General features: G+C 48.0%; 1 protein-coding gene across 1 annotated transcript; it reads left to right on the forward strand.

Moving 5' to 3' along the window:
* Window positions 1–4,035: 4,035 nt before the first annotated feature.
* LOC118076240 (palmitoyltransferase ZDHHC3-like) lies at window positions 4,036–25,769 on the forward strand. Its single transcript, XM_035098867.2, has 9 exons — window positions 4,036–4,214; window positions 7,824–7,912; window positions 12,173–12,255; window positions 14,065–14,177; window positions 15,133–15,194; window positions 16,677–16,797; window positions 17,803–17,875; window positions 20,220–20,349; window positions 20,717–25,769. The coding sequence occupies exons 1-9, from the start codon at window positions 4,042–4,044 to the stop codon at window positions 20,806–20,808; spliced, it is 936 nt and encodes a 311-aa protein (XP_034954758.2). The 5' UTR covers window positions 4,036–4,041; the 3' UTR covers window positions 20,809–25,769.
* Window positions 25,770–26,317: the final 548 nt, after the last annotated feature.

The following is a 26,317-nucleotide window of genomic DNA, read 5'->3' on the forward strand; positions in this document are numbered from 1 at the left end:
AGCATGTAGATATGTTTGTCGGTCAGTTGGTTTTTGGTATAAGGTGGTGTCTATACGTCCATCCTGTATTTTTATAGTAGTGTCCAAAAATTGTATTTTTTGCATAGATTGGTTCACTGTTAGGTTGATGGTGGGGTGAAAGTAATTGAATGTCTGGTGGAAAGTTTCCAGGGTCTGTTGACCATGTTGTTGTTGTTGTTTAGTCGTTTAGTCGTGTCCGACTCTTCGTGACCCCATGGACCATAGCACGCCAGGCACTCCTGTCTTCCACTGCCTCCCGCAGTTTGGTCAAACTCATGTTCGTAGCTTCGAGAACACTGTCCAACCATCTTGTCCTCTGTCGTCCCCTTCTCCTAGTGCCCTCAATCTTTCCCAACATCAGGGTCTTTTCCAAGGATTCTTCTCTTCTCATGAGGTGGCCAAAGTATTGGAGCCTCAGCTTCACGATCTGTCCTTCCAGGGAGCACTCAGGGCTGATTTCCTTAAGAATGGATAGGTTTGATCTTCTTGCAGTCCATGGGACTCTCAAGAGTCTCCTCCAGCACCATAATTCAAAAGCATCAATTCTTCGGCGATCAGCCTTCTTTATGGTCCAGCTCTCACTTCCATACATCACTACTGGGAAAACCATAGCTTTAACTATACGGACCTTTGTCGGCAAGGTGATGTCTCTGCTTTTTAAGACGCTGTCTAGGTTTGTCATTGCTTTTCTCCCAAGAAGCAGGCGTCTTTTAATTTCGTGACTGCTGTCACCATCTGCAGTGATCAAGGAGCCCAAGAAAGTAAAATCTCTCACTGCCTTCATTTCTTCCCCTTCTATTTGCCAGGAGGTGATGGGACCGGTGGCCATGATCTTGGTTTTTTTGATGTTGAGCTTCAGACCATATTTTGCGCTCTCCTCTTTCACCCTCATTAAAAGGTTCTTTAATTCCTCCTCGCTTTCTGCCATCAAGGTTGTGTCATCTGCATATCTGAGGTTGTTGATATTTCTTCCGGCAATCTTAATTCCGGCTTGGGATTCATCTAGTCCAGCCTTTCGCATGATGAATTCTGCATATAAGTTAAATAAGCAGGGAGACAATATACAACCTTGTCGTACTCCTTTCCCAATTTTGAACCAATCAGTTGTTCCATATCCAGTTCTAACTGTAGCTTCTTGTCCCACATAGAGATTTCTCAGGAGACAGATGAGGTGATCAGGCACTCCCATTTCTTTAAGAACTTGCCATAGTTTGCTGTGGTCGACACAGTCAAAGGCTTTTGCATAGTCAATGAAGCAGAAGTAGACGTTTTTCTGGAACTCTCTAGCTTTCTCCATAATCCAGCGCATGTTTGCTATTTGGTCTCTGGTTCCTCTGCCCTTTCGAAATCCAGCTTGCACTTCTGGGAGTTCTCGGTCCACATACTGCCTAAGCCTGCCTTGTAGAATTTTGAGCATAACCTTGCTAGCGTGTGAAATGAGCGCAATTGTGCGGTAGTTGGAGCATTCTTTGGCACTGCCCTTCTTTGGAATTGGGATGTAGACTGATCTTCTCCAATCCTCTGGCCATTGCTGAGTTTTCCAAACTTGCTGGCATATTGGGTGTAGCACCTTAACAGCATCATCTTTTAAAATTTTAAATAGTTCAGCTGGAATATCATCACTTCCACTGGCCTTGTTATTAGCAGTGCTTTCTAAGGCCCATTTGACTTCACTCTCCAAGATGTCTGGCTCAAGGTCAGCAACCACACTACCTGGGGTGTACGAGACCTCCATATCTTTCTGGTATAATTCCTCTGTGTATTCTTGCCACCTCTTCTTGATGTCTTCTGCTTCTGTTAGGTCCTTACCACTTTTGTCCTTGATTATGGTAATCTTTGTACGAAATGTTCCTTTCATATCTCCAATTTTCTTGAACAGATCTCTGGTTTTCCCCATTCTATTGTTTTCCTCTATTTCTTTGCATTGCTCATTTAAGAAGACCCTCTTGTCTCTCCTTGCTGCTTTTTGGAAATCTGCATTCAGTTTCCTGTATCTTTCCCTATCTCCCTTGCATTTTGCTTGCCTCCTCTCCTCCGCTATTTGTAAGGCCTCGTTGGACAGCCATTTTGCTTTCTTGCATTTCCTTTTCCTTGGGATGGTTTTCGTTGCTGCCTCCTGTATAATGTTGACCATGTGTCCAGATAATAAAAATATTGGTCACACGCCAATGTATCCCAGGTCAATGTATCCCAGGTACAAGAGAGGTTTGAGTGGGTAGGAGTTTAGGAAACGTTCTAAATCTGCCATGAAGATGTTGGCATACTGTGGGGCCATGCGGGTGCCCACTGCTGTGCCACTGATCTGGAGGAACAGGTCATCACCAAATTTGAAGTGGTTGTGGGTAAGGACAAAGTGGCAGAGTTTGGTAGCAAAGTCCGCTGTGGTTTTATCTGAAATGGTGTTCCTTATGGCTTGTAGAAGGGAGGGAGGGGGCTAGCCTTATGGGAGACCCTTAGGTCCTGATTGACATCAGAGCTCCAGGCATCCATATCTATTGACAAAAGCCACTGTTGTTGTTTTTTTATAATATTTTTTATTGATTTTAATATAAACAAAACAAGGCAAAGCATAATATGTATACTCCGGCCTTCTACACTGTTTGAACTGGCTTGGGGTCATATACACACAATACATTTTAAACAAGTTGCTTCCCTCCCAAGAACCCTGAGAACTGATAGACTGGGAACAGTAGCTCTGTGAAGGGTGAACTACAGTTCCCAGGATTCCTATGAGGAAGATGTGCTTTAAGTATACACGGTGTGCGTGTGACCAATATTACGTCTGTCTCCCACCCAGGCCCCATCTGCACTATACATTTAAAATAGTATCACACCACTTAAAGTAATTGTGGCTTCCCCCATGGAATCCTGGCTACAGTAGTTTGTGATAGAGGATAAGCTACAGTTCCCAGGATCCCTTGGGGGGGGGGGAAGCTTGTGGTTTAAACTGTGTAGATATGACCACATTTGGGATGCAGAGAGTTTTGTTTCAGTTTGCTTTCAAAGGCTAACCTAATTAATTAATGCTTTCCAACACTATATGAGCACTGAAAAATGGTCATCCTCCAAAATCACAACTTCTCTGAAGTTTGCAATGCAGTTCTCAAGCCAAGCATTGTGTACAAAAATGCTTAAATGCAAAAGGCATCTCTCTAAGAGACATTCATATGACAAGCCCTTGGGGAACCTTCCTCCCAGGGAAACTGAAAATTGGAAATTCCTACAAGCTGCAAAAAAATGCTATAAAATGGAGGCCTCTGCAATCAATATATGTGGGGGAAAGTGACATCAGCCACAATCTGGACGCCATGGCACACTGCATACCCTCCAACAATTCTCTGTTGAAAATGGGGACATCCTATTCCATCATCATCACCATCATCATCCTTTTATTATTTATACCCCACCCATCTGTCTCCTAAAGGTTGCATAGTTACTTATCCCCTTGGCTCAGGGGTCACATAACTCCATACCCTCCAACACCATTGTTTTTTCTTCTTAGAGACTTGTAGAGTTGAAAGGGATCCCAGAGGTCATCTAGTCCAACCCCCTGCAATGCAGGAATCTCAGCTGAAGCATCCATGACAGATGGACACCCAACCTCTGCTTGTTGTTGTTGTGGTTGATTTCATTTCCCAGATTTTTTGAACTCAAAGGGCTGCTCGGCCTTGGATGCCCCTCCGCACGCCATGCACCCGTCCCCAAACCATAGCTGTCAAGTTTTCCCTTTTCTCGCGAGGAGGCCTATTCAGCATAAGGGAATTTCCCTTAAGAAAAGGGAGAATTTGACAGCTATGCCCCAAACTGAGGAGCGGGCGGGGCCCCGCAGCTGAGCCCCTCCGGGCGCAAAAGAAAAGGCTCGAGGGCTGCTGCCAGGCCGCGTCTCCATGGCGACAGGAGCGCGAGGGAGACGCTCGCCCGGCGGCGCCCTCGGCTTCCGCGCCCCCTCCCTTCTCCTGATCTGCGATTGGCTGGCGGGCAGTGATGAGGCGGAGCCGGAAGTGCCCGCCGGGGGTTGCCATGGGTGCGGCGGTGGCGGCCGGGGGTCGGTGCCGGTGCTGGTGCTGCGGGAAGGGGCGGTGTCGGGCGGACCCGTGCGGGATCCTTTGCCTGCTGCTTACGTACCTCAGTGTGGGCTACGCCGACTACGTCATCCTGGAGCATGTCCTGCTCCAGCCGGGCTTCCGGGGCAGGTAGGGCGCGCCAGTCCCGCAGAGAAGCCCCCCCCCCATTCGCTCTGCACACGCTCAGGGGCACGGTGCCCTTGGGATGGCTCGGTATTGTTACTTCCCCTGTCAGCGGTTTCCTTGCCCCACGGTGTTGGGGGAAAGGAAAGAAGCGAAGCCGGAGAAGGGCCCGTAGCTCAGGGGCAGGAGGAGGTCGCAGGTTCTGTGTTTCTATACTCTGCACATGCTCAGAGCTGCTTTCTCAGAGTTTGCTTGAAAGGGGGGTGGGGAGTTTCGGAATCTACCTCGAGTTGCTGCTGCTGTTATTGGACGTGTTTCCTGCCCTTCATCAGTATTTTGCTTAGGATCAACCCAGCCGACACAAAATGCCAGTGAGCAAAGCTTCAGCTTCTCCAGGGCTCTGCATTGGTTTGGGTGATTCCAGGTTTGGGGCAGTGAATAACTACAAAAATGAGGTTGGATACTCATGGAGCCAACATCCAACCCAATTGCCTTGTTTTGGTTTTCTCTCTTACTCCCCATGTTCTGCTTTGTGCAACAACTGGCCTGATGAAGAGGTTTGGTGGGCTAAAAGCTTGCTCACTCTTTTGTGACATTTTGGTTGATTCTAATATAAGTACTGTACTGTATTGTCTTTTAGTGTATTCTGGATTCCTCCCCCCCCCCCATTTGTGTGTGTGTATATATGGACTGTTTTCTCCTTGGGTAGGAGGAATGAACTCTGTACATGCTTGTGGGCCCCGTGCCCTTAAACTGTTTTTGGGAGCATTCATTCACTCATAGTAGAGCACGTAGAACTTGTGGGCACTGTGCTCTTAGGTCCCTTTTGGAAAGCTTTATTCCCTCTTGAAAGGGAACATAAAACTTTGCATATGCTCAGAGGCATTGTGCTTGGGTCCTTTTGGAAGGCCTTTCATTTGTGGGTCACTGAACTCTAGACATGCCCTGAGATCTGTTTTATAATACAGTGCTGTTCTTATCTGCGAGAGGCAGGGAATGAACTTTTTTACATGCTTTTAATGGCACTCAATCTTAGCTGACAAACTCCATGGAAAACAATAAATAATAATAATAATAATAATAATAATAATAATAATAATAATAATAATAATATACCCCACCCTCCCCAGTCAAAACCGGGCTCAGGGCGGCTAACACCAATAAAATTACAATAAGACATAAAAGAAAAGAAAACAATTAATTAAAATACAGATTAAAATACAGTATTAAAATTTAAAATGCAGCCTCATTTTAAGTAGCCCATAAATCAAAACCATGAGGGAGGAAAACACAGGGGTCAGACTGAATCCAACCCAAAGGCCAGGCGGAACAGCTCTGTCTTGCAGGCCCTGCGGAAAGATGGCAAATCCCGCAGGGCCCTGGTCTCCTGTGAAAGGGCGTTCCACCAAGTCGGGGCCAGTACTGAAAAGCCCCTGGCCCTCACCAATCTAACCACCTTATGGCTCGGAATCTCCAGAATGTTGTTATTTGTGGACCTTAAGGTCCTCCGCGGGGCATACCAGGAGAGGCGGTCCCGTTGGTACGAGGGTCCTAAGCCGCATAGGGCTTAAAAGAGGATCCTGGCATCAGAGCTTGGGGAGCTGTGGAAGGAGGTCTTGAAGGTGTGTGTGGCTGGGGAGGGGGCAGGATTGAGAGAAGGATCAAAGGTTGTCAGTATGAAATAAAGTTCATGGCGGGGATGGGGAGTGGGTTTTTTGGGGGATGAATATAACAATGACTTAAATACTGCTTTATGGACTTTACTGCCATGAGATGTGATAGGGGATAGTTTAGTACAGTACAGGGCTTTAAAAGATTTGACAAACTTATGTGCAGACCATTTCTACATAGAAAGTTGTACTATGGCCTCTGATCCCAGCCATTTGGAGGTACACACACTGTGCCCCCCAGGAAGAACCTGGGCTGTGTACACACCATACATTCAAAGGACATTGCCCCCCCCCAAGAATCGTGGGAATTGTGGTATGCAAAGGGTGCTGGGAATTGAGGCTCTGTGAAGGGTAAGCTACTGTTCCCATAATTCTTTGATCGGAGGGTGGGGGTGGGATGTGATTTAAATGTCTTATATATACCCTGCTGTTATAGCAAGCAGAAGATCAGACTGTTCCTATCCATCAGCCAGTGAAGGAGCAGCTCGCTGCTCCAGTTCTTGTTTCCTCTTCCCTTCCCATTCCTCTTTTCTCCTGTATCACGTCTATAAGGCAGTAAGCCTGGAGAAGCCTGTTTGGGCAGTAAATGGTGTGTGCATTAGTAAATAATAATAATAATGCACAGTGTTTAGAAAATTGTAGGTGATTTGTAAGTGTTGAATAATATATCTACTCAGAAGGCAGCCCTGCTCTAATGGGACTTGCTCCTGGATAAGTACCAGGTAGAAGACTATAGCCTTACTTTTTGTTGTTGTTAATAGATGTACATTCTTCCCTTTAGGGCAGGGATCCCCAAACTAAGGCCCGGGGCCCGGATGTGGCCCAATCGCCTTCTCAATCCGGTCCGCAGACGGTCCGTGAATCAGCATGTTTTTACATGAGTAGAATGTGTCCTTTTATTTAAAATGCATCTCTGGGTTATTTGTGGGGCATAGGAATTCATTCATATATTTTTTCAAAATATAGTCCAGCCCCCCACAAGGGCTGAGGGACAGTGGACCAGCCCCCTGCTGAAAAAGTTTGCTGACCCCTGCTTTAGTGCATATGTTTTCAAGGCGCCAGCACAGGGCACAGTCATGGAGGAGGAGTCCTTTAATTTCTGTTAGTTATAATAGCCACAATAATGGCTATGCAGAACCTGTATGTTTAGAAGAAGTCTACCAGTGAATACCTGTCACTGGGAGATTACAACAGAGAAAAGACTGTATCCTTCAAACCTTGGTGGTGGTCTTTCATGAAGCATTTACCTGGCTGGTAAATGGATGTTGGGCTAGACATACACCTGGTCCAGTTCAGCATGTCTGCTATGTTTGGGTACATGGATTTTCTTACAGGTCCTGAGCATGCCTTTTTTTCTTACCTTTCTTCTTACATTTTATCTCCCGCAGTTTAGCTAATTTTGGCTGTGACCCTAAACACACACACTAAGGAGTAAAGATTGAAAAACATGGGCTTTTACTTCCAAGAAACCATGGAGAGTCAGTTATTTATAGGCCAGGATCAGTAGTAACATTTGACTTTAGAATTCTAAAACAGTGTTTTCCTTCCCCTTTACACCCCCAATGCCACCCTTTGAAAGTGAGGAGTATCAAAAACACAACAATATAAAAAACATCCACTGAGTATGTCCAATCATTGGGGGGGGGGGCCCTTTGGGTCCCAGCCATAATAAAATGTGAATATGCTCCCTTTCATGCACAAAGTAATCCAAGACTTGCTGCATTAGTAAGATGATCCCTGCTTGGCTGTCAGAATGCATTGTTTGCAACCGGATAATAACGAGTTTTTGGGGATGATTATGATGACGCAGGGATAGAACGGGCTCTCGCATTTCACTGAGTTAGCCTCCTGGAAAAGCTGTTGGGAAAGGGGAAGTGGGGAGTGGGGAGAGAAAGAAAGAAAACTTGCAAGATGCTGATGACCTCACTGCTTCCAATTGTCACAGCCTCTGGTGTCCGTTCCATGCGGTGGCGTTCAACTTCATTGTCGTGATGCTCTTGGCCTGCCACACACGGGCTGTCTTTGCCGACCCAGGTAAGCCACCTTCACCCCTTACATGGGCCCTGTCTGTGTCATCAGCTTCCATGCTTTGCTCTCTCTCAGTGGAGGTTGGTAGGAGAAAAGGCAGAGGGTCCCACAACAGCCAGAGTCAGTGACAGGCAGAGCCAGCCCTAGTTTTCTCCCATCCTCCTCCTCCTTCCTGCTGAGTTCTTGAAGGGGAACATTGAGGCTAAGGAGGAGAGGGCTGACCGGCCGCGTTGGACTGCAAATAGGCAGGTCGGTGGGAGCTGGCCGAGGACAGGCTGAGGCTAGTGGGGCCTTGAGGAGCAATCCATACCTGCTGCCTTGCAGGACATCTTTGTGAAAGGAAAAGGCTGAGGAGTAAACCCTACACAATTCCAGAGTGGAGTTCCTCATACTGTTGGATGGTGTATTGCAATGTTTCCCAACCTTGTGCCTCCAGATATTTTGGGACTACAACTCCCATCATCCCTAGCTAGCAAGACCAGTGGTCAGGAATGATGGGAATTGTAGTCCGAAAACAGCTGGAGGCACAAGGTTGGGAAACACTGGTGTATTGTATGCCTCCTTCTGGCAACTCCTGCAGTCAAGCTGGGGCCAAATGTTTTGCTTTGCTTTGGACCACATCAGCGAGGCCGAGAGGGGGGTCTTGTCTGTTGTCCCAATTGCCCTGGATGGACCGGCCTCCACTGTGCACACTTTCTCTAACCAGTACACAGTTACCTTATGGGATTCGCTATCCCAAGATGGGGTAATATCGGCCACAAGCTTAAACCGCATTTAAAAAATGATTTGAAGTACAATCCTGTGTGCTTGGAAATATGCCCCACTATGGCTAATAGGAATTCCTCACAAGTATATGTGCACTTTCAGCTTCAGACAAATAACACAGGGAGGAAATAGATTTATTTATTTTTAAAAAATTAAGCTGCCCTTCATCCAGAATCAGATTTTGGAGCAGTATGCAAATAAAAAAAGAAAATGAAAGCAGTCGACGATGCAATAGGATTAAGAGGAATAAAATCACCCAACTAGCTAAGAACAAAATCATTTAAAATACCTGTGCAAATGAAAAGCCTGGTCTGAAAAGAATGCAGTGTCTACATGACATAGAAGGAATTTCATAAACGGGCAACTTCTCAGCAGTGCAAGAATGCCCTGTGGCTCAGGAGTCACTGTGCTTGTTTGCCTTTGCCATTCTACAATTCCATAGCAGGACCAGAGCCTCAATCAAAGCGCCAGCCATGTCCGGAAAATCCCTCTGAGCCTTCAGGAATCCCTTGGATTCCATAGTAACTGGGGACAGGCACACCCTCCTAAGGGGGGAATGTCAGTCACAGTCAAGCCAAATCTCACTAGAGACTGATGCGTCCATGTCAGCCTGGACACTCCCCCCCAGCTTCATTCCCAATCCACTCTAGCAAAGACCAGATCGACAGTACGATTTGCAAGATACACTGGCTGCGTCATGTTTTGAGGCATCTCGTGGTTGCCATGGCAGCCATGAATTCCTGAGCTGGACCAGATAAGGCGGCTGCAGCATTGACATCGAGGCTCCCCAGAATTACTATCTGGAGGTGAAAGATCGTACTGGCTCAGACAAGGAGGTTGCTGGGCTTCAGGAGATCTTTCTTCTGTCTCTGCAGCCCAGCATCACTTCCCAGGTTTCCGATTTTTATGACTGCAACCCCACCCTGACCCTCCAGTCTGTGTTGCTGCTGTGCTGAGTACCCAGGCAGGCAAAGCGCAACAGGCCGGCACCCCTGAATGAGAATGTAGAACCTTCCGTTTAGGTCCTTGGGGGCAGGATGAAGGGAACATCTCTTCACCTAAGCAGCCGGGCAGCTTCCTGGTGGCAGACGACACCGATGAAGGCTGCAGGGCAAGTGCAGTGATGGGAACTGTGTGCTCTCCTGGCCTCAGATGTCAGCCGCAACAGGACACCAGCAGCACCTCTGATCTGATACTGGGAACAAAGCAAGGGATGAAGGGATGGGCTTCCTCTTCCGAATACCAGTTGCTAGAAGCCCCAGGAGAGGAGAGGAGCCTTGTGCTCAGGTCCTGCTACAGGCTTCCCAGTGGAATCTGGTTGGCCGCTGTGGGAACAGGGTGCTGGACTAGATGGGGCACTTTTTTATTGTGCTGTTTATGAGTTGGGTGGCCTCTGTGAAAGAGAGTATGCTGGACTAGGCGGACCCATGTCTGATTCAACAATGCGTTCTTTTTGCCATTAGGTGCCACCTTCCCCAGCCCCTCCTTCCTCTTTCAGTACCTTTTGCAGAATAATAAACAAATGCTTGGTGTCCCCCACTCTTGCAAACAGAAGGGCTTTAGAGCCATTATTTTTGAAACCATGAAAGTGGAGATTCCTGGGTCGCTGTGTTAGGAGCTGTATGCTAATCCTCAGTGGGGCACACTTTAGGCCACACCTATTGCCAGGCCACCCTCACCCCCCTCCCAATCTGTGATGCTGCTTTTTCAGCATATCCAAGCAAAGCAGCTGCAGAAACTGGAGCTGCCCAGCTTTCCTTCGTCGGGTGTTGTTTTTCCGCAACTGCTTGCCCGGATCCTGCTGAAGGTCGTTGCCTTGGCTTCCTTGGAGGTGTCATCTTACCCTGGAAGAGGGCCCTTGGGCCTGTGGATCTTTGCAAGTGTTTATTATGGGATCAGCAAAAGCGAAGTCCTTGATCATCTTTTGCCAGTGGCATTTGGGACAGAAAGCTGAAGTGGCATATTTGAAATTAATCAGCCTGCTCTGCACATTTCATCTTTTCTCTCTCTGTCTCTCCAAATGCAAAATCAAAATATTTATTGAGCAAATGTGCCTTTGTTGGCGTCACTGAGAGCTGGAACATCTCGATTGAGTAATGTGTGTGCATCATTGTTAGAAGTTCATTCTGTTCCCGTTTGTTGGAGTTTATTTAGTTCATGATATACTTTTGCCGGGAGGGAGGGAGAACGAGAACAGCTCTGTTCTCTTGATCCTTCCACGCACATTCAGATTTGTTTGCTTAAAAATAAAAGAATTTCCTTGCCAGGTCAAAACTAAGATCTGTTCTAGTCCATCGCTCCAGTAGTGAGCAATCATTCACTCCAGGAAAACTCATAAGCAGGGCATGAGGGATGAAAGCCACTTTTGCCTGTTTGTCCCAAACACCAGATGCTCAGAGGAGAACCTGGAGGTTCTATTCCTAAATATCGCTGCTATTAAAAGGATAAAAAAGGAGCCAATGATTGATGCAAACTTGCTCACCTGGCAAAAGCTTGTTTTTTGGACATTTAAAACGGAGCTTTTTGTTGCTGAGATAAGAACTGCAAAAACTGAAACGAGGAAGTTAACTTTTTTTCTCTGCAGAAAAAAAATCCATGCTGGAAGTAATTAATACGCCAGGGCTGGGAACCTGGACTCCAACTCCCATCAGCCCCAGCCAACATGATGGGAACTGGAGTCCAGCAACACCTCGAAGGCTGCAGGCTCCCCAGTCCTGCAGCAGAACTCAGTGGAATCCCCTTGAGGCCTATTGGTGGGTAAATGTGATTAGTGCATGCATGTACTTACACCCACTAAACAAAGACGAAAGGAAGGGTAGATAACACGGGGAGGTTGGAGGACGAGCATAAGTAAATGTGTGTGAAGCTAATTTCTTAATTTCTTCATCAGACTGTCTCCTGTCTGTCTGTTCTGAGCCTTTTTTAAAAAAATCATTCTTTCATTACTTTTTAATCTGTTCTTTTCCCCAAGGAGTTCAGGGTGGCACATTTGGTCCCCCACACCTTGTATCCTCACAGCAACAATGTTAGCCTGAGACCATATCCACACCTTGCACTTAAAGCACTCTTATACCACTTTAACAGTCACAACTCCCTAACAGCCGGTGTGTGGGGTAGCGCAGCAGCCGCAGCAGCTTTCCTTTGCAGCATCCTGCCGACCCCTGAACTTCAGTTCTCCTTGTGGATATTTTTGGACACAGTATTTTTGGTCTGGATTGAAGAGAAAGCAGCAGAAAGGGCATTTAAAGGGTGTTTAGAGGACACTCCCCACTTTACATGATGTCACTTACGTGTGCGGGGTCCAGAACGTAACCCTTGTGTAAGGGGCGGGGATGATACCTCTACTGTCTCTAACAGTGAGGGGAGAACATAGCCATCAAGACTAGTAGCCACTAATAGCCTTGTCCTTTATGAAACAGCTCCCCACCATTAAAAACAAAACAAAAAAATCGATTAGATTTGACATGCTCGCAACCAGTCTTGCCTGTGGCTCTCTTTTAGGCATGGTCCCGCTCCCAGATACAGCCATTGACTTCTCTGACTTGCGGAGTAGCGGCAGTGGCGGATCGCACAAGAACAGTCGGGTGAGTTGTTGCAAGGAGTCTGTACCCGGGGAGAGGGGACTGTGAAGCTGCCTTGCCCATAGCCTATGGGTGGGGAAACTGTGACCCTCCAGATGGGGGCTGGATTCCCAATTCCCACCAACCTCAACCAGCATGACCAGAGTCTGGAATGGCAGGAGTTATGGACCAGTAATGCTGTGGTCCAGCTACACGCTCCTCACACCTGCCTTAGCCCAGTGATCCGTCAAGCTCAACACCGTCTAGCTGCAGCACTGTGTTCAAAGCACAACCCAACCACTTTAAACTATCACAGCTTCCCTCAAGGAATCCTGGGGGGTTGTAGTTTGTTAAGGGAACTGCGCTGTGGGTTAAGCCACAGAGCCTAGGGCTTGCTGATCAGAAGATCGGCGGTTCGAATCCCTGCGACGGGGTGAGCTCCCGTTGCTCGGTCCCAGCTCCTGCCAACCTAGCAGTTTGAAAGCACGTCAAAATGCAAGTAGATAAATAGGTACCGCTCCGGTGGGAAGGTAAACGGCGTTTCCATGTGCTGCTCTGATTCGTCAGAAGCGGCTTAGTCATGCTGGCCACATGACCTGGAAGTTGTACGCCGGCTCCCTCAGTCAGGAAAGCAAGATAAGCGCCGCAACGCCAGAGTCGTCCGCGACTGGACCTAATGGTCAGGGGTCCCTTTACCTTTACTTCTGCTCACAGAGCTACAATTCCCAGAGTTCCTTGGGAAGAGGGATTGACTGTTAAGCCAGTCCAGGAAGGATAGCTCTGCGAGGGGGACAGGGGCCTCGTAACAACTCGCAGCATCCTGAACAGACCACAGCTCCCAGGATTCTTTGTTGGAAATTCAAAATGGCGATGCCCCCAAGGGCATTGTGGGAATCACAAAATGGTGGCTCACAGACCCAGGGCAAGGTCTCCTGTAATATACAGAGCAGTTTACAGTGGAAAAACAACATCAACAACAAATATAAAATTACTGAAATAACATCTTCAATAGAATGGCACCAAAGAGCAACAGTAATAGATTCCAGCTGCTTCTCTTGTGGTCTCCCAACAGAGCACAGTTTCTGGCACTCTGACTCAGATCACCCCTCCATCCCACAGTCTTGCTTTATATATGCAGCTCCTGTGTTTATGCTTTATATATACAACTCACAGGGTTGCTTTCTAGAGACAATTGCAAACAGTGCAGGGAGGCTGTGGCTTGCTGACCTTTTAAATTTCCCACAATGCCCCAGGTGTAGCTTTTGCTCTGGGGCATGGTGTGAAATTAAAAGGGTGGCTGAGTCCAGCCTCCTGGTGCTTCTTGGAGCAATGATAGGTTCTTACGACGTGCAGTCTGAAGCAGTCCAGTCTAGACAAAGGTTTACTCCAGGCATCCCCAAACTGCGGCCCTCCAGATGGTTTGGCCTACAACTCCAATGATCCCTAGCTAACAGGACCAGTGGTTGGGGAAGGTGGGAATTGTAGTCCAAAAAATCTGGAGGGCCGAAGTTTGGGGATGCCTGGTTTACTCTCTCAGAACTTAGGCCCCCATGTGGGCAGATGAACTGTAGTCTGAGGGAGGCGGTGTTAATTCCATTTGATGGTTTCTTGCATTTGCACCCCATAAGGGTCTCTGAGCAGCTTACAAAAATCAGCACGAAGGTGGGCCCTGCCCTTGGGCTTCTGTCCAAAAAGGCTATGTCAGGCAAGGAAAAATGGAATGGGAGGGAGGAGGTGAAAGCAAGCTCAAGCACCACCAGAATCAGAAACAGGAGCAGATCAGGTGACAAACACCCTTTGGTTCCTCTGCCATCCTCTTCTTTGCTTCCCTAGAACAATGAGGACTGGACAGTGTGTAACCGCTGTGAGACATACCGGCCGCCCCGGGCGCACCACTGCCGTGTCTGCCACCGCTGTGTGCGCCGCATGGACCACCACTGCCCTTGGTGAGGATCCTGCTATGGAGGGCCTGCCTTGATCTGTGTGTGTCAGGGTTCGTTGGCGCCTTTCACTCCCCTTGCTTCCTCCCCAGGGAAGAGGGCTTTCCCATCTCAGTAAGTGTGGTATGACAGGACCCCGTGAGACAGAACCAGCCTCCCCACCCCCAGCTCCTCTTTGGGGACTGGAAGAACCACCCTTTTTAATTTTAACGTGAGCTGTTGTCCCTAGGGAGTGGGGGGGGGGAGGAATGTGGTTCAGTTTGCATATGAAGGCAAACCTCCCCAATTCCCATTTTCTGAAATGATTTGTGAACCAAAACACAACCATCCTTTTCGAAATTCACACTAAAACAAAACAAAACCATAAAAAAGAAATTCACACTTCTCAAAATTTTGCATGCAGGTAAATTACCTATTTGTTAGAAATATATTTATCTACCACTATTCAGTAAAAGCAACAACAGTAGAGTGGTTTATGACAAGTGTCCATGAAACCATACAATAAAACCCATTAAAAAAAAGTTAAAATGAGAAATTGGCTGGCTGTTGTGGAAAGATGGATTCTCAGTCGCCCACCTAAGTTGAACAGAATGGAAAAGTGTCCAGCAGGCATTTAAAGTTCTCTCGCCTGGGTAACGTGAATGTACTAATGTGTGCCTGCAAATACACATATTAGCGAAAATTACATACAGAATGCATTATATTAGTCAATATTGCTTTGCAGAAATGACTGTAATAGGGGGAAGTTGCATATACAAATGTGTATGGTAGGAGAAATTCACAGAAAAACGCTGATGAATTTCCATGAGATTTTTTTTTTTTTAAATTGCAAACTGATGTGGGAATGTAGAGAGCTGAACTGAAGATTGGAGAAACTTGAGAGAAGCCAGAATTGACAGCTTCATCTCGTTCCTAGTTGTCCAGTTTTCTTTCTAACATGCACGAATGTTCTCTTGGTTAGGATCAACAACTGCGTGGGGGAACTGAACCAGAAATACTTCATCCAGTTTCTCTTCTATACAGGTGTGTTGGGAACGTGCCACCAGGCCATGGTTTGGGGGAGGAGTTCCTGTGGAGGGTGGGGTGGGTCCCAGGGCATTGTGGGTAGCAATTTACCTCCCTGCTTAATGCACCACTGCCCCATGGGTCCCTTCTTTGCCTCCCTAGAACAAAAATAAAATGAGGGTTTAAGGTTGCGTTTGTTGGTTGAGCTGCCTTCGTTCCTGTCCGAAGAGCACTGTGAGCTGAGGGATTGCACTGATCTCTGCTGACTGAAGTTGATCCAGCTTATTGGATGCCCCCTCTGGTTAATCTCTGAAATCAAGGCAGCGGCCTCTGTCTTTCCCCACTAGGGGCTGCTCTTGTCCCAGGCACGCAGTCTTCCTCTTCCTCCTCACTGTAAAACTTGGAATTGTTCTCAGCTTCTGACAAGTTTCTTTGTCTCTTTGAGGGTTGAGAGTCCTTGTTTGCTTGTTTACCTGCTTAACTTTGGTGGCAGGTGAGTTGGGAGCAACGAAGGACATTAAAAGTTAAGCAGGTAAGCAAGCAAACAAGGACTCTCAACCCTCAAAGAGACAAGGAAACTTGTAAGAAGCTGAGAACAATTCCACGTTTTACAGTGAATTCATAGAATCACATAATCATAGAAGAGTTGGAAGGGACTCCCAAGGGTCGTCTAGGTTCGTTGCTTCCTGACTTCCCCATCTAGGTCTAGAGCTCCCTTCCAAGACAAAATAACACTTTCCTCTCTTGACTTATCAAAAATTAACATTTTTGGTAGAGCAGGGGTAAGCAATCTTGGACCAGAGCTGCCTTGCCCCTTGGCCTGATGTCAGGAGCCCTCTTCAAAGGATCAGTTCATACCTCTGGCAATAGCAGCCTGTTCCTCCCTGGTAGCCTTCTGGCTGGGGAGGAAGAGCATGGTGTCAAGCGAGGGTGGGGAGATGGGTGTCAGGAGAAGGAGACAGGGGAGTCAGGGGGAGAGGACATTTCTAACTTTTGTTGTTTCATTGCGTTTTTAATATTTTGTTGGGAGCCACCCAGAGTGGCTGGGGCAACCCAATCAGATGGGCGGCATAGAATAAAAATGTTATTAAGTTGGAGTGGTCCCACCCACCACCAGAATGCAGCCCCTGACGGATTGCTCCCAAGAGAATGTCACTCTTGAGCAAAATAAAATGAACCCCCACTCCCCACCCCTGCTGCAAAGGATTTGGCTCAACCCCTCATTCCTATTCACTGTCTCCTTTATCTCCTGTTCTTTGCAAGCTAGAAGTTTGTTGAAAGTTGGTCTTCTAAGGCATCTGAAAGTTGAGCAGAAAGCCTGTCTCCCCACCCAAAAAAACTATTTCAAGCTTCAGCTCTGTCCTGACCATACTTGGGGATTTATGGCATGTATCCCCGAGGGAATGATGAAATGCACGATGCCTGCGTTGATAACCCTTTTTTTCTTTTCGTGTTTCCTCTTCCTCTTGGCCTTCGCTGACCTGGTTCTCTTGGCCGCAGGCTTGGCCAGCCTTTACGCCATGGGGCTGGTCTTGACCACCTGGCTTTGGCCCACGGACAAGAGCTCAGCCGGGAAGGCTGAAGGAGCTGAAGGAGGCGTTTCCAACAATCGCATCCAAATGTGAGTCCCGCTTCTTCTTCCTCCTGCCACCAAGCTAAGGATTCCCCCCACCCCACCCACACATACACACCCGTTGCTGGGGCAGAGAGAGTTCTAGAGACCCTGTAGATGCCTCAGTTCAGCCTTTTGCAAAAACAAAAAAATAATAATAAGAAAGACAAACGAAAGAAAAGAAATTGCCATGTCACACAGTTCTTGCCAAGAACAGCTGGAGCTCCAGAGCGTTGGCTCAATGCCAAGGGCAGGGGAGGAGGCTCCATGCTGGCTTCTCTGTAAATGAGCAGCACACCCTCCCTCTCCCCCTCTCTCTTTGGAAAATGGGAGCAGCTGAGGGTAGGGCGTTGTCCCTTTGTCCAGCCCCCGCAGCCTCCTTGCCTGCTTCCTCCTGCTTAGGGTCTCTCTGTCCACACTCATGGGTGGTGGGGGTGGGGGAAGGCTCCCCCCTCCCACCGAGGGCCGCATTCCCCTGCTACCACGGGCTATTTATTTATTTCACTTCTGAATCGCTTCCTGCGAACATGACCTCGAAGCGATTTCAACAGCGAAGGCATCAACGTCAAAACAATTTCACACGGAGAAGAAATGGAAAGAATGGGTTATACCCCGTTCGAGTTCTCCAGTTAATTAGGCATGCCTAACATAGGCCCCATCTGCGCTCTGCATTTACCGTAGAGCAGTATCATACCACTTTAAATAGTCATGCTCCCCCCCCAAGAATCCTAGGAACTCATTTGTTACGAGATTTGGAGGCCCCACCCCACCCCTCACAGAGCTACAATTCCCAGAATGGATTAACAAGCAATCCCTCTTCCCGTGGAACGCTGGGAATTGTAGCTCTGTGAGGGGAAGAGCCGTTTAGAGGTGCCTGGTACACATGTGAAGCACAGCTCAGCCCTATTTTAAAAAATAGTCCAGTGCCCTCTGCTGCCCCTCCGGAAACACAAGTTGGAGCAGTAGTGTTCCTAGTTAACAGACTGACTGCACTTTTCCCTTTCCTCCTTCTAGCGCTCACCGCATCATCTTGCTGGTGGAATCCATCCTCTTTGGCCTCTTTGTCACAGTCATATTTTATGACCAGGTTGGTTTTAAGGCTTGCAGCGGGGGACGGGACTTGGTTTTTTAATTGTTTGGCAACCTTTTCAATTTGTCAGCCATTTATTAAAAACAACAGCAACGCACACCCCCCCCCGTTTTTGTTTTTACAAATTGTTCCAAATCAATAGATTTTTTAAAAAAATAGTTTATTTATATGTCGCCTTTCCACACTGAGCTGGGCCCAGTGTGGCTACAACAGACACCCACTTATTAGCAAAACGCAACACTTTGTAGGGTGGGGGAGAAAGCTGTTGACAAAATGCATCCATAAATTGAAGCAAGTTTAAAGAAAGCAGCAATTTAGCAACATTGGAATGGATTCAATACTAGAAATAATCTAGACTTGAATGTGCCAGTACAGAGCAATTTTTTAATATTTTATTTTACAAGCAATTAAGTTTCAGCTGCTGGCGCTGGGCTGATTCCACTCCAAAGAGCCACAGCAGCCTGACTAAGACACAGTTCAGAGAGGGAGGGGTCTTCTCACTAGGCGTACAGCTGGCTCCCTCATCTCTCCTCTGGAGAAGATTTAGCGGCAGCAAAAGGAGATGCTGGGGGGGGGGCATCAATGACAAGTGCTTTTCCCCAGCCTCCTTCCAGTTGCTGGTGCTGGTTTTCCTGCAGAAGACTAGAAGAGAAACTGTGTCCACGGCACAGACACTATCAAATATCAACAGCTGCATGGAGCTGCCTTGTAAAGTGTCCAATCAGTGGGCTGCGCAGCCCAGGGTGGCCTCTTTTAATTGGCAGTGGCTCTCTGCGGTCTTGGCAGGGGTTGTTGCTGTACGTTGGAACTGGGGAGGGTGGGGCGACTTCTGCATGCCAAGCAGTGTGCTGTACCATTGAGCTATGAGCCCCACTGAGTATAGGGTGCAGCTTTTAGCAGGTTGGGTCCTCTCTGCTGTGATCAGCAATGGTTTTCCAAGGTCTTGTTAGATCTTACTGTGAATCATGTACAGTGGTACCTCTACTTACGAATTTAATGCGTTCCGAACACACATTTGTAAGTCGAAAAATTTTGTGAGTCGAATCCCATAGGAATGCATTGGGAGAAAAAAATTGTAAGTAGAAGCAACCCTATCTAAAAATTCGTAAGTAGAAAAAATCCTATCTAAACCGCATCCAAGATGGCGGACGGAGCTCCGTTCGTAAGTAGAAATATTCGTAAGTAGAGTTATTCGTAAGTAGAGGTACCACTGTACATCAGGCTTGCATATTTATTGAGATGTTTCCGTTGGCTGAATTTTGTTACGTTTTGGTAACTGTTAGAGTGAATTATGTTTGTTTTTTGAGGTTGCAAGTAGGGCTGGGCGATACCTGGTTTTCAGCATTGTGATATATCACCAGCTAAACATCGCAAGGATACATCACAATGTCTGAAATTAGGGTGGAGGTATGTAGAGGCATTGTCTGGCTTCACAATCTTTCCTGCATCATGATTTTTGCATGGCACCCACACACAAATCGAGATTTGCGATATATTGCCAGGTCAAAAATTATGAAAGTCACATAGGTGTAGCGTTTATGTTTGTCTTTTTGTATTGTCGGTATTTGAGTTGGTGTAATTGTGTGGTTGTATGTGCCTTGTAAATAATAAAAAATAAATTAATTCAAAAAATTTTTTATGAAACTGTTATCACAATATGGACTTCAAACTGGTTTTGGACGATATATTGATATCTCATCCAGCCCTAGTTGTAAGCGACCTTGAACAAGGTCTAATTGTGGGAAGGCAGCATACAAATAGAGAGCAAGGAAGCGTCACGCCTATCACAGGGTGTTGTTCAGGGACTAGGAGGGATAGGTGGGCAAGGTTTCAGATCTTGCCCAGCACCTCCTGAGGTACAGTGGTGCCTCGACGTACGATTTTAATCCGTTCCGAAGGCACCTTTGTAAGTCGAAAAATTCGTAAGTCAAAAAACGCCATTGGAAACGCGATTTCCCATAGGAATGCAATGGAAACAGAAAAATCCATAAGTCGAAGCAACCCTATCTAAAAATTCGTAAGTCGAAAAAATCCCTATCAAAAACCACCGCGGTATTCTTTCGGATGTCGAGACATTCGTAAGCGCACGGCCATTACCCCCATTCGCAAGTCGGAAAATTCGGTTGCCGAGTCGTTCGTAAGTCGAGGTACCACTGTGCCAAGGAAAATCTTCCCCCAAAAAAGATGCACCGGTGGTGCTATTAGGAGAAAGGGAATGTTAGTATTGCAGGGAGCAAAAGACAGACGCAAGTGCTTGTGTGTGTGTGTGTGTGTGTGTGTGTGCCTCTCAAAACATATCCTGCCCACCCTCTAACTGCCTAATGTGCATCACTTCTCCCAGCTGGTCTCCATTATCACAGACGAGACCCCAATTGAGCAGCTGCGCAACCGGCTCCTGAAAGAGGCACGGCGGGAAGTCTCACATACGCGGAAGCCCAAGATCGCCCTCCTGCGGGAAGTCTTTGGCCGAGGTAGGTCTGGGGTGGTGATGACTGGCACATGTCCTTGCTGGTCCGTTAAAGTAGTGCCGGGAAGCCAGCAGCCCTCTAGATTAGGCAGGGAGAACCTCCATATGTTGCTGTGCTACATCCCATCATCCCCAGCCGGGCATGGCCAGCGATGCTGGGAGCTGTAAATCAGCAACATCTGGGGGACCAGACACACATGCTGAACTCCAGCTCCCATCATTCTGTGCCATCGACCATGTTGGTTGGGGCTGATACGGGCCGGGGGTTCATCCTCTGCCAGAGGGCGCTGGATTCCCTGTCCTGGCATTAGAGGCAAGCGTCCACGATGAGCTGTGTGCATCGAACCCTCCTTCCCTCTCTCACCCCCTAGGTCTCGTCATCTGCTGGTTCTTCCCGTGCAACTGCAGCTCTCCGTCAGCCAGCGGGCCCTCCTACAGCTACTTGCCCAACTACGACGTGTGACTTCCTCAGGCTGCTCTCTCTTTCTATTGGTGGAGGCAGAGGTTCTGTTCAGTTTCATTGGCCACCTTCTGTGGAGGCAACGGTGGCTGCAGTTTCTAACGTTTCCCCCCGGGCAGGGAAACGTTTTCCTCAGGAGGGGAGTGTGTGTGTGTTTGTGTGTGTGTATGTGTTATAAGTGTTGATGCTCTGCATCCCAATGGGAACAGAGCACGCTCTCCCTTGAAGTGGAGCTCAGCAGGAGGTCCTTGTATTTCGAACTCTTGGCTCAACCTGTGTAACACTCAGAATTGGGGTGCTGCGCACAGCAGAGATCACTCTCAGAAGCGGCCCTTAATGCGTCCTGGGCCCTGGTGTGAAGCATGTGAATTTGAGCCCCTTCCTTCCTTCCTTTCTGCCTCACCCTGCCCGTGAAGGCCGTATTTAAGCCCTGCGTCCTTTACCAGGGGGCCCAAAGAGATCAAGCTCTGGCCTATCAAATAATAATAATAATAATAATAATAATAATAATAATAATGCTGGCATTAGCCTCCTACTCTGGAGAGCTGTGACCTCTGCCCACTAGGGAACCCAGCCCTGCTTTTGCTCACCTGATTTCAACCCTGCGGGTGGTACATGCTTCCACTTCCAGCTTGCATCAGCCTCTGATGCTCTGCTGCGGACTGGAAGCACGCCAGAGGCTGATGGTGAACAGCTGTCCCAGAGGAGGGAGTACCTTGTATTAGCAACCCCCTTGGGGTTTCCTTTTTCAGAGAGCGGGGGCTGGCTGCCCTCCAGTGGATGTGACAATGGATAGCTCAGGTGGGTGTTAAGAGCACGCAGCCGCACCTCCCCACACAGCACCAGCCTCATCCCGGATCTCTGCTTATCCTTCTGGTTTGCTGTGAGCGTTGTGTGTATATTGCCTTTCAGCACATTCCCAGCAGTTCCTTGAGCTTTCTTGAAACATAAGAGTCGGAACATCATGCTTTGTGGTGCGCAGGGACTTGCCGCATCCTCCGCTTGGGGAGGTGCTCAGGAGGTTTCTGTCATTTTTGTGTCTAATTGCTGGGGGATTCCTTGTTTCCTTTGCTGGGATGGCCCCCACTCCAAGGTTCCCCGGAGGCCTTGAAATTAAGAGGCTGGGATTCCAGCATCATTTGAGCTACTCATTAACTGGAGAAAAGGGAGGCCCAGGGCTTTTTTTTCAGCCAGAGCACACCGGAGCGCAGTTCCGGCAGCTCTCAGGTGGGTGACATTGCAGGCCAGCACCCTCCCACCCGCTTCTTGCCTTTACGTACTTCCGAGAAGCCCAAAATGAACATTTCAAGTCAAAAGCGAAGCCGGCCAGCGTGTGAGTCTACACTTTTTTTTAGATCTATGTCTCCACCTAAGCTATGGGGTAGGGCCAATTCTTATTTCCATTTCTTCAATCCATTTCCCGTATAGCGGCAGCGAGCTTTAAGCTTTCCAGCCAGGCCTCTACCGTTGCACGTGGGCGTGTTTCCACGAGGGTCCTTCCAAGCTGCCCTAACCATCCGCCTGAACCTAAAAGAATGAGGGGGGCGGGGGCACATTTATTTGACCTGTACCAGAACCAGGGGCAACCCCCAAACCAAACAGCTTGCCGTAGTTTTTATCACCTTTGTGGATGGTGAACACTGCTGTTATCAACAGGCATCTATCTATTCAAGGCTCCCCCGAGTCGCCTGGCGACTTACTGTAACAACTTCATGGTGAGTTCCGGCACCTATTTTTCTTGGGGGGCGGGAGCACCGGAGAAGCCCTTTTTAGTAGGGGGCAGATTCTCCTGCCCCTAGTACTTCAGCAGAGGGCAGCGGCCTCCTCTGAAATAATTACTCCCTGAAAATCATCTTAAAATGGTGGCTGGTATCCATTAGAGCTTGTAGGGCAGAATCTGGGAGGCCTGCAGGAGACGGAGCCAGAGGCAGTGACAGGCAGAGCTGTCAAGCAATGAGTGGCAGAGCCAATGGAGTCTAGTTTTGTCCCCATCCTTCTCCCGAGACTGAGGAAGAGGAAGGTGACAGGCAGGGCCACCCCTTGGACCGGCTGTAAGTAAGAAGGCAAGCAGGCTGGGGATGGCTGAGAGCGGACTAAGGGTTGTGGGGCAGTGCCCCATTCCCCTGAATGGAGCAGCCTCCACTGCCATTCAAAGCACAAGAAGTGTGTCCCATTTGATACCCGTTGTGTCATGTGTCCCCCCCCCCGACTTCCTAATCCTACACTGCTGCCCTTGGGTTGGGTGGTACTTATCTATTTATTATGTCGCCTTATAGCCCAGGCTTTGATTCTACTTCTCAAGGCGGCTAAAAATATATCATGTTATAATAGAGTATTATTTTAAGTATGCTAAACGGGTAAAGCAACTAAGCAGGAGCAGCATTGCAACCAAAAGCAGAGAGGAAGGCCTCTTCTAACACTGTGTGTGTGCATTGTCTGAAAACAAAGCATGCCTTCTGTTTCAGAAGTGTTTTTACCCATGTGCAAGTTTAATTGGCAAACTAATCCAGCCAGGCTCATACAACGTAATTGGGTTTTTTTTCTTTTGTGAGACATCCTCCCCCAGATGTTGCTGGTTTCCATATCCTATCTACTCCAACCAGCATGCTTCACGGTCAAGGGATAATGAGGGCAGTAGTCCAGCCACATCCCTATACTGCAGCATTCTCATTCCCCCACTCCTTTCTACACGCTGTGTTAATTCCCTGTGCTCTGGTCTGTGCTCGAATGAGGCTTTCTCCTACCACTGTCTCCCGGATGCCTGACCCTGCTATCCATCCAACTTTTAAAAAAAGCGGGGTGGTTTTCGCTCAGACTTGGCAAACAAGTTTTGAGCTGCGAACCTCACTGTGGTGCGATTGGGGGGGGGAGGAGGTGTGGGGAGGAGGGAAAGAATGTCTCTGGGATTTAATTGGGATAATTTCCTACCCTCTAATGAAAGTCTAGACAGCCCCAGATGCAAGTGTCAGGAACTGGAGGGTGAGCGATTGATTGCCCCCGGTGCCCTGCGGACAAAGCAGCTCTGGCTGTGGATTAAGTCTTAAGTGTTCTGCCGCTTTATTTATTTTCTCAGGATGTGTTTGCACTGATGCTTCGTTTAATAACAGGATGCCACTTGTTCTCTTTGAACCAAATGTGATGCCCGCCCATCTCAAAGATGAGCAGCTTCTTTTGCAAACCCCGCAGACGATGGGTCTTGGCATCTTCACGCTCGAGAAGGTGCAATGAATCCGGCAACTGGAGCACATTTTGCTGCCGCTTTTTTTTAAAGCAAGGTTCCGGTCCTCATTGCTGCAGAGAATAGCCAAATTTCTGACTTAAAAGAAAGAGAGAGAGAAAATATTTCTCACTCGGGATTCCAGTGCTCTGAAGGAGAGTCTCCTCATTTCTTTGCACGGTTATCGGGCTCCCAAAGTTAAGACTCTGCTAACCCTACTCTCAGAAGAGACTCATTGGAATTAATGAACATAACTGACTTAGATCTATTAATTTCAGTGGGTCTGTCTTGAGTAAAATTTAGTCTGTCTGTTCTCAGCAGGGGCGCAGAAGGCAGAGTTGTGGCACTACTGCACACTGGGGCAAGGCAGCAGCAGGCTTTGCCACCATCCCAGCAAGGACGGTGCCGCTGCCAGGAGATCACTGGCTGCTTTTCTGCCCCCTTTGCATGCCTTTGCTGTCTGCCCCACTTTTGGTCATCTGCCCTAGTACTGCTGTTTGTGTTTAGCAGCTTTACTCTTCCAGTCTCTTCACCACTCACTGCCCAGATAAAAACCTGTGCAATGACTCCCTCCGAAAAAGAGATACAGTATTGCTGTTCCGAACATTTAGTTGAGATTCCTGCATTGCAGGGGGTCGGGCTAGATAACCCTCAAGGCCCCTTCCAACTCTTACGATTCTAGGAGTCTAAATTATTGTAGCTCATGTCATTCCAGTTACATCATTTCATTCCAGTCGCACAGTTTGGGATCTTCTGTTTTGTTAGTGCAAAACTCCGGGCTCTCATCACTGAGCTCTCTTCTGCTGGATGGCACAGAGGAAAAGCTGGCTCCAGTTGCCTGTATAAGATTCAGCCCCCCCCCCCCATCTTAATGATATTTATTTTGCTTATTGCTACAAATTTATTGAGAAGTGACTCGGGAGGATTTGGTGGACAGTGCACAGAAGAAACCAGCTTTTTGAAGTGTTGTCTTTATACTCAGTATTGTAGCCACATACTGGCGTCATTTCACACATAGGAATTAGAAATATAATTTCCCAAAGGAAACAAATTGCTTGCATTGATATTTTCTCATTGTGGCAAGATGCTCTGTGCTTTTAACACCGATCCTAGGCCAACTGCACTGGCTACCAATAGGTTTCTGGGCCCAGTTTAAAATGCTGGTTTTGATGTTTAAAGTATTATGCTTCTCAGAACCCCAGTAGCCCAAGCACCAGTCCTTCCCATATGAACCAACACAGTCCCTGCAATTGTCATCTGAGGCCCTTCTTCTTGTGCTCCACCCATGGGAGCTCCTGAAGTTGGCAACATGAGAACAGGGCCTTCTCAATGTGACTCTTTCTCGTGGGATTCTCCTCCCTGGGAGGCAGACCTGGTGCCATTGTTATATATCTTCAGTGTCGGGCAAAATTTTTGCTTTCCAACCAGGCCCCTATCTGTGATCGTTTAAAGCAGGCATCCCCAAACCTCGGCCCCCCCAGATGCCCCGGACCACAACTCCCACCCGCAGGTTTGACATGCCTGCACTACAGCCTGCCCATTATTTGCACCAGCAGCACCCCCTGCTTCACCCTCCATGTTACGGGTCACAATCAAGTCTTCACGGTCTGCACTGTGTCCTGGAACAGCTGCTGTTTCACGACCCTCCATAGCACCACGAGCCTGTGGGCGGCTGTTCTTTGGAGGAGGGGCTTCTGAAGCATCATTCTGAGATCTTTTTCTTTGGGCATCCAGCCTGCCCTTTTCAGACATCCAATTCACAATGAATGGGAGGATCTGAGATAAGACGTGCTGCTGCTGATTGTCCTCCTTTTGCAGAGAGGCCATTCCCTTTATAAGAGATGTGCTGCCCCTTGCCATGGTATCCAGCTTGAGGCCTATGTTATTATGTTATGTTATGTTATGTTCTCTCATTGCCCGGAATTCGGAGAGCATTGCCTGCAGGTCTTTTGAGCTGGCTGTGGGCTCCTTGGGTGTAGGCACCTTCCGTTGGATGTTCACCAGCAGTTCAGGTTTCGCTTGTATGAAATGTGGGTGCTGAAACTCCATGGGAGAGTTGTTGACAGCGGCCATTGTTCCATTCTTTGTTGACATCACCTCCTTGAAGCCATTCAAGTAGAGCTGACGAACGAAGCTGGGCAAGTTGCAGTGTTTGAAGTATTTTGGGAGCAGCTGATACACAAACCTTTTATCACCCATGTGCTGGTCCCAGGGGCAATCCGAGAAGCGAGGTCCAAGTCTGGTCCACAGTCCAAAGTGTCAACATAGAGGCAGTCCAATGTAGCCAAAGCAGGG

This window comes from Zootoca vivipara, chromosome 17 (assembly GCF_963506605.1).
Source record: "Zootoca vivipara chromosome 17, rZooViv1.1, whole genome shotgun sequence".
In the NCBI taxonomy this organism is placed as follows: domain Eukaryota; kingdom Metazoa; phylum Chordata; class Lepidosauria; order Squamata; family Lacertidae; genus Zootoca; species Zootoca vivipara.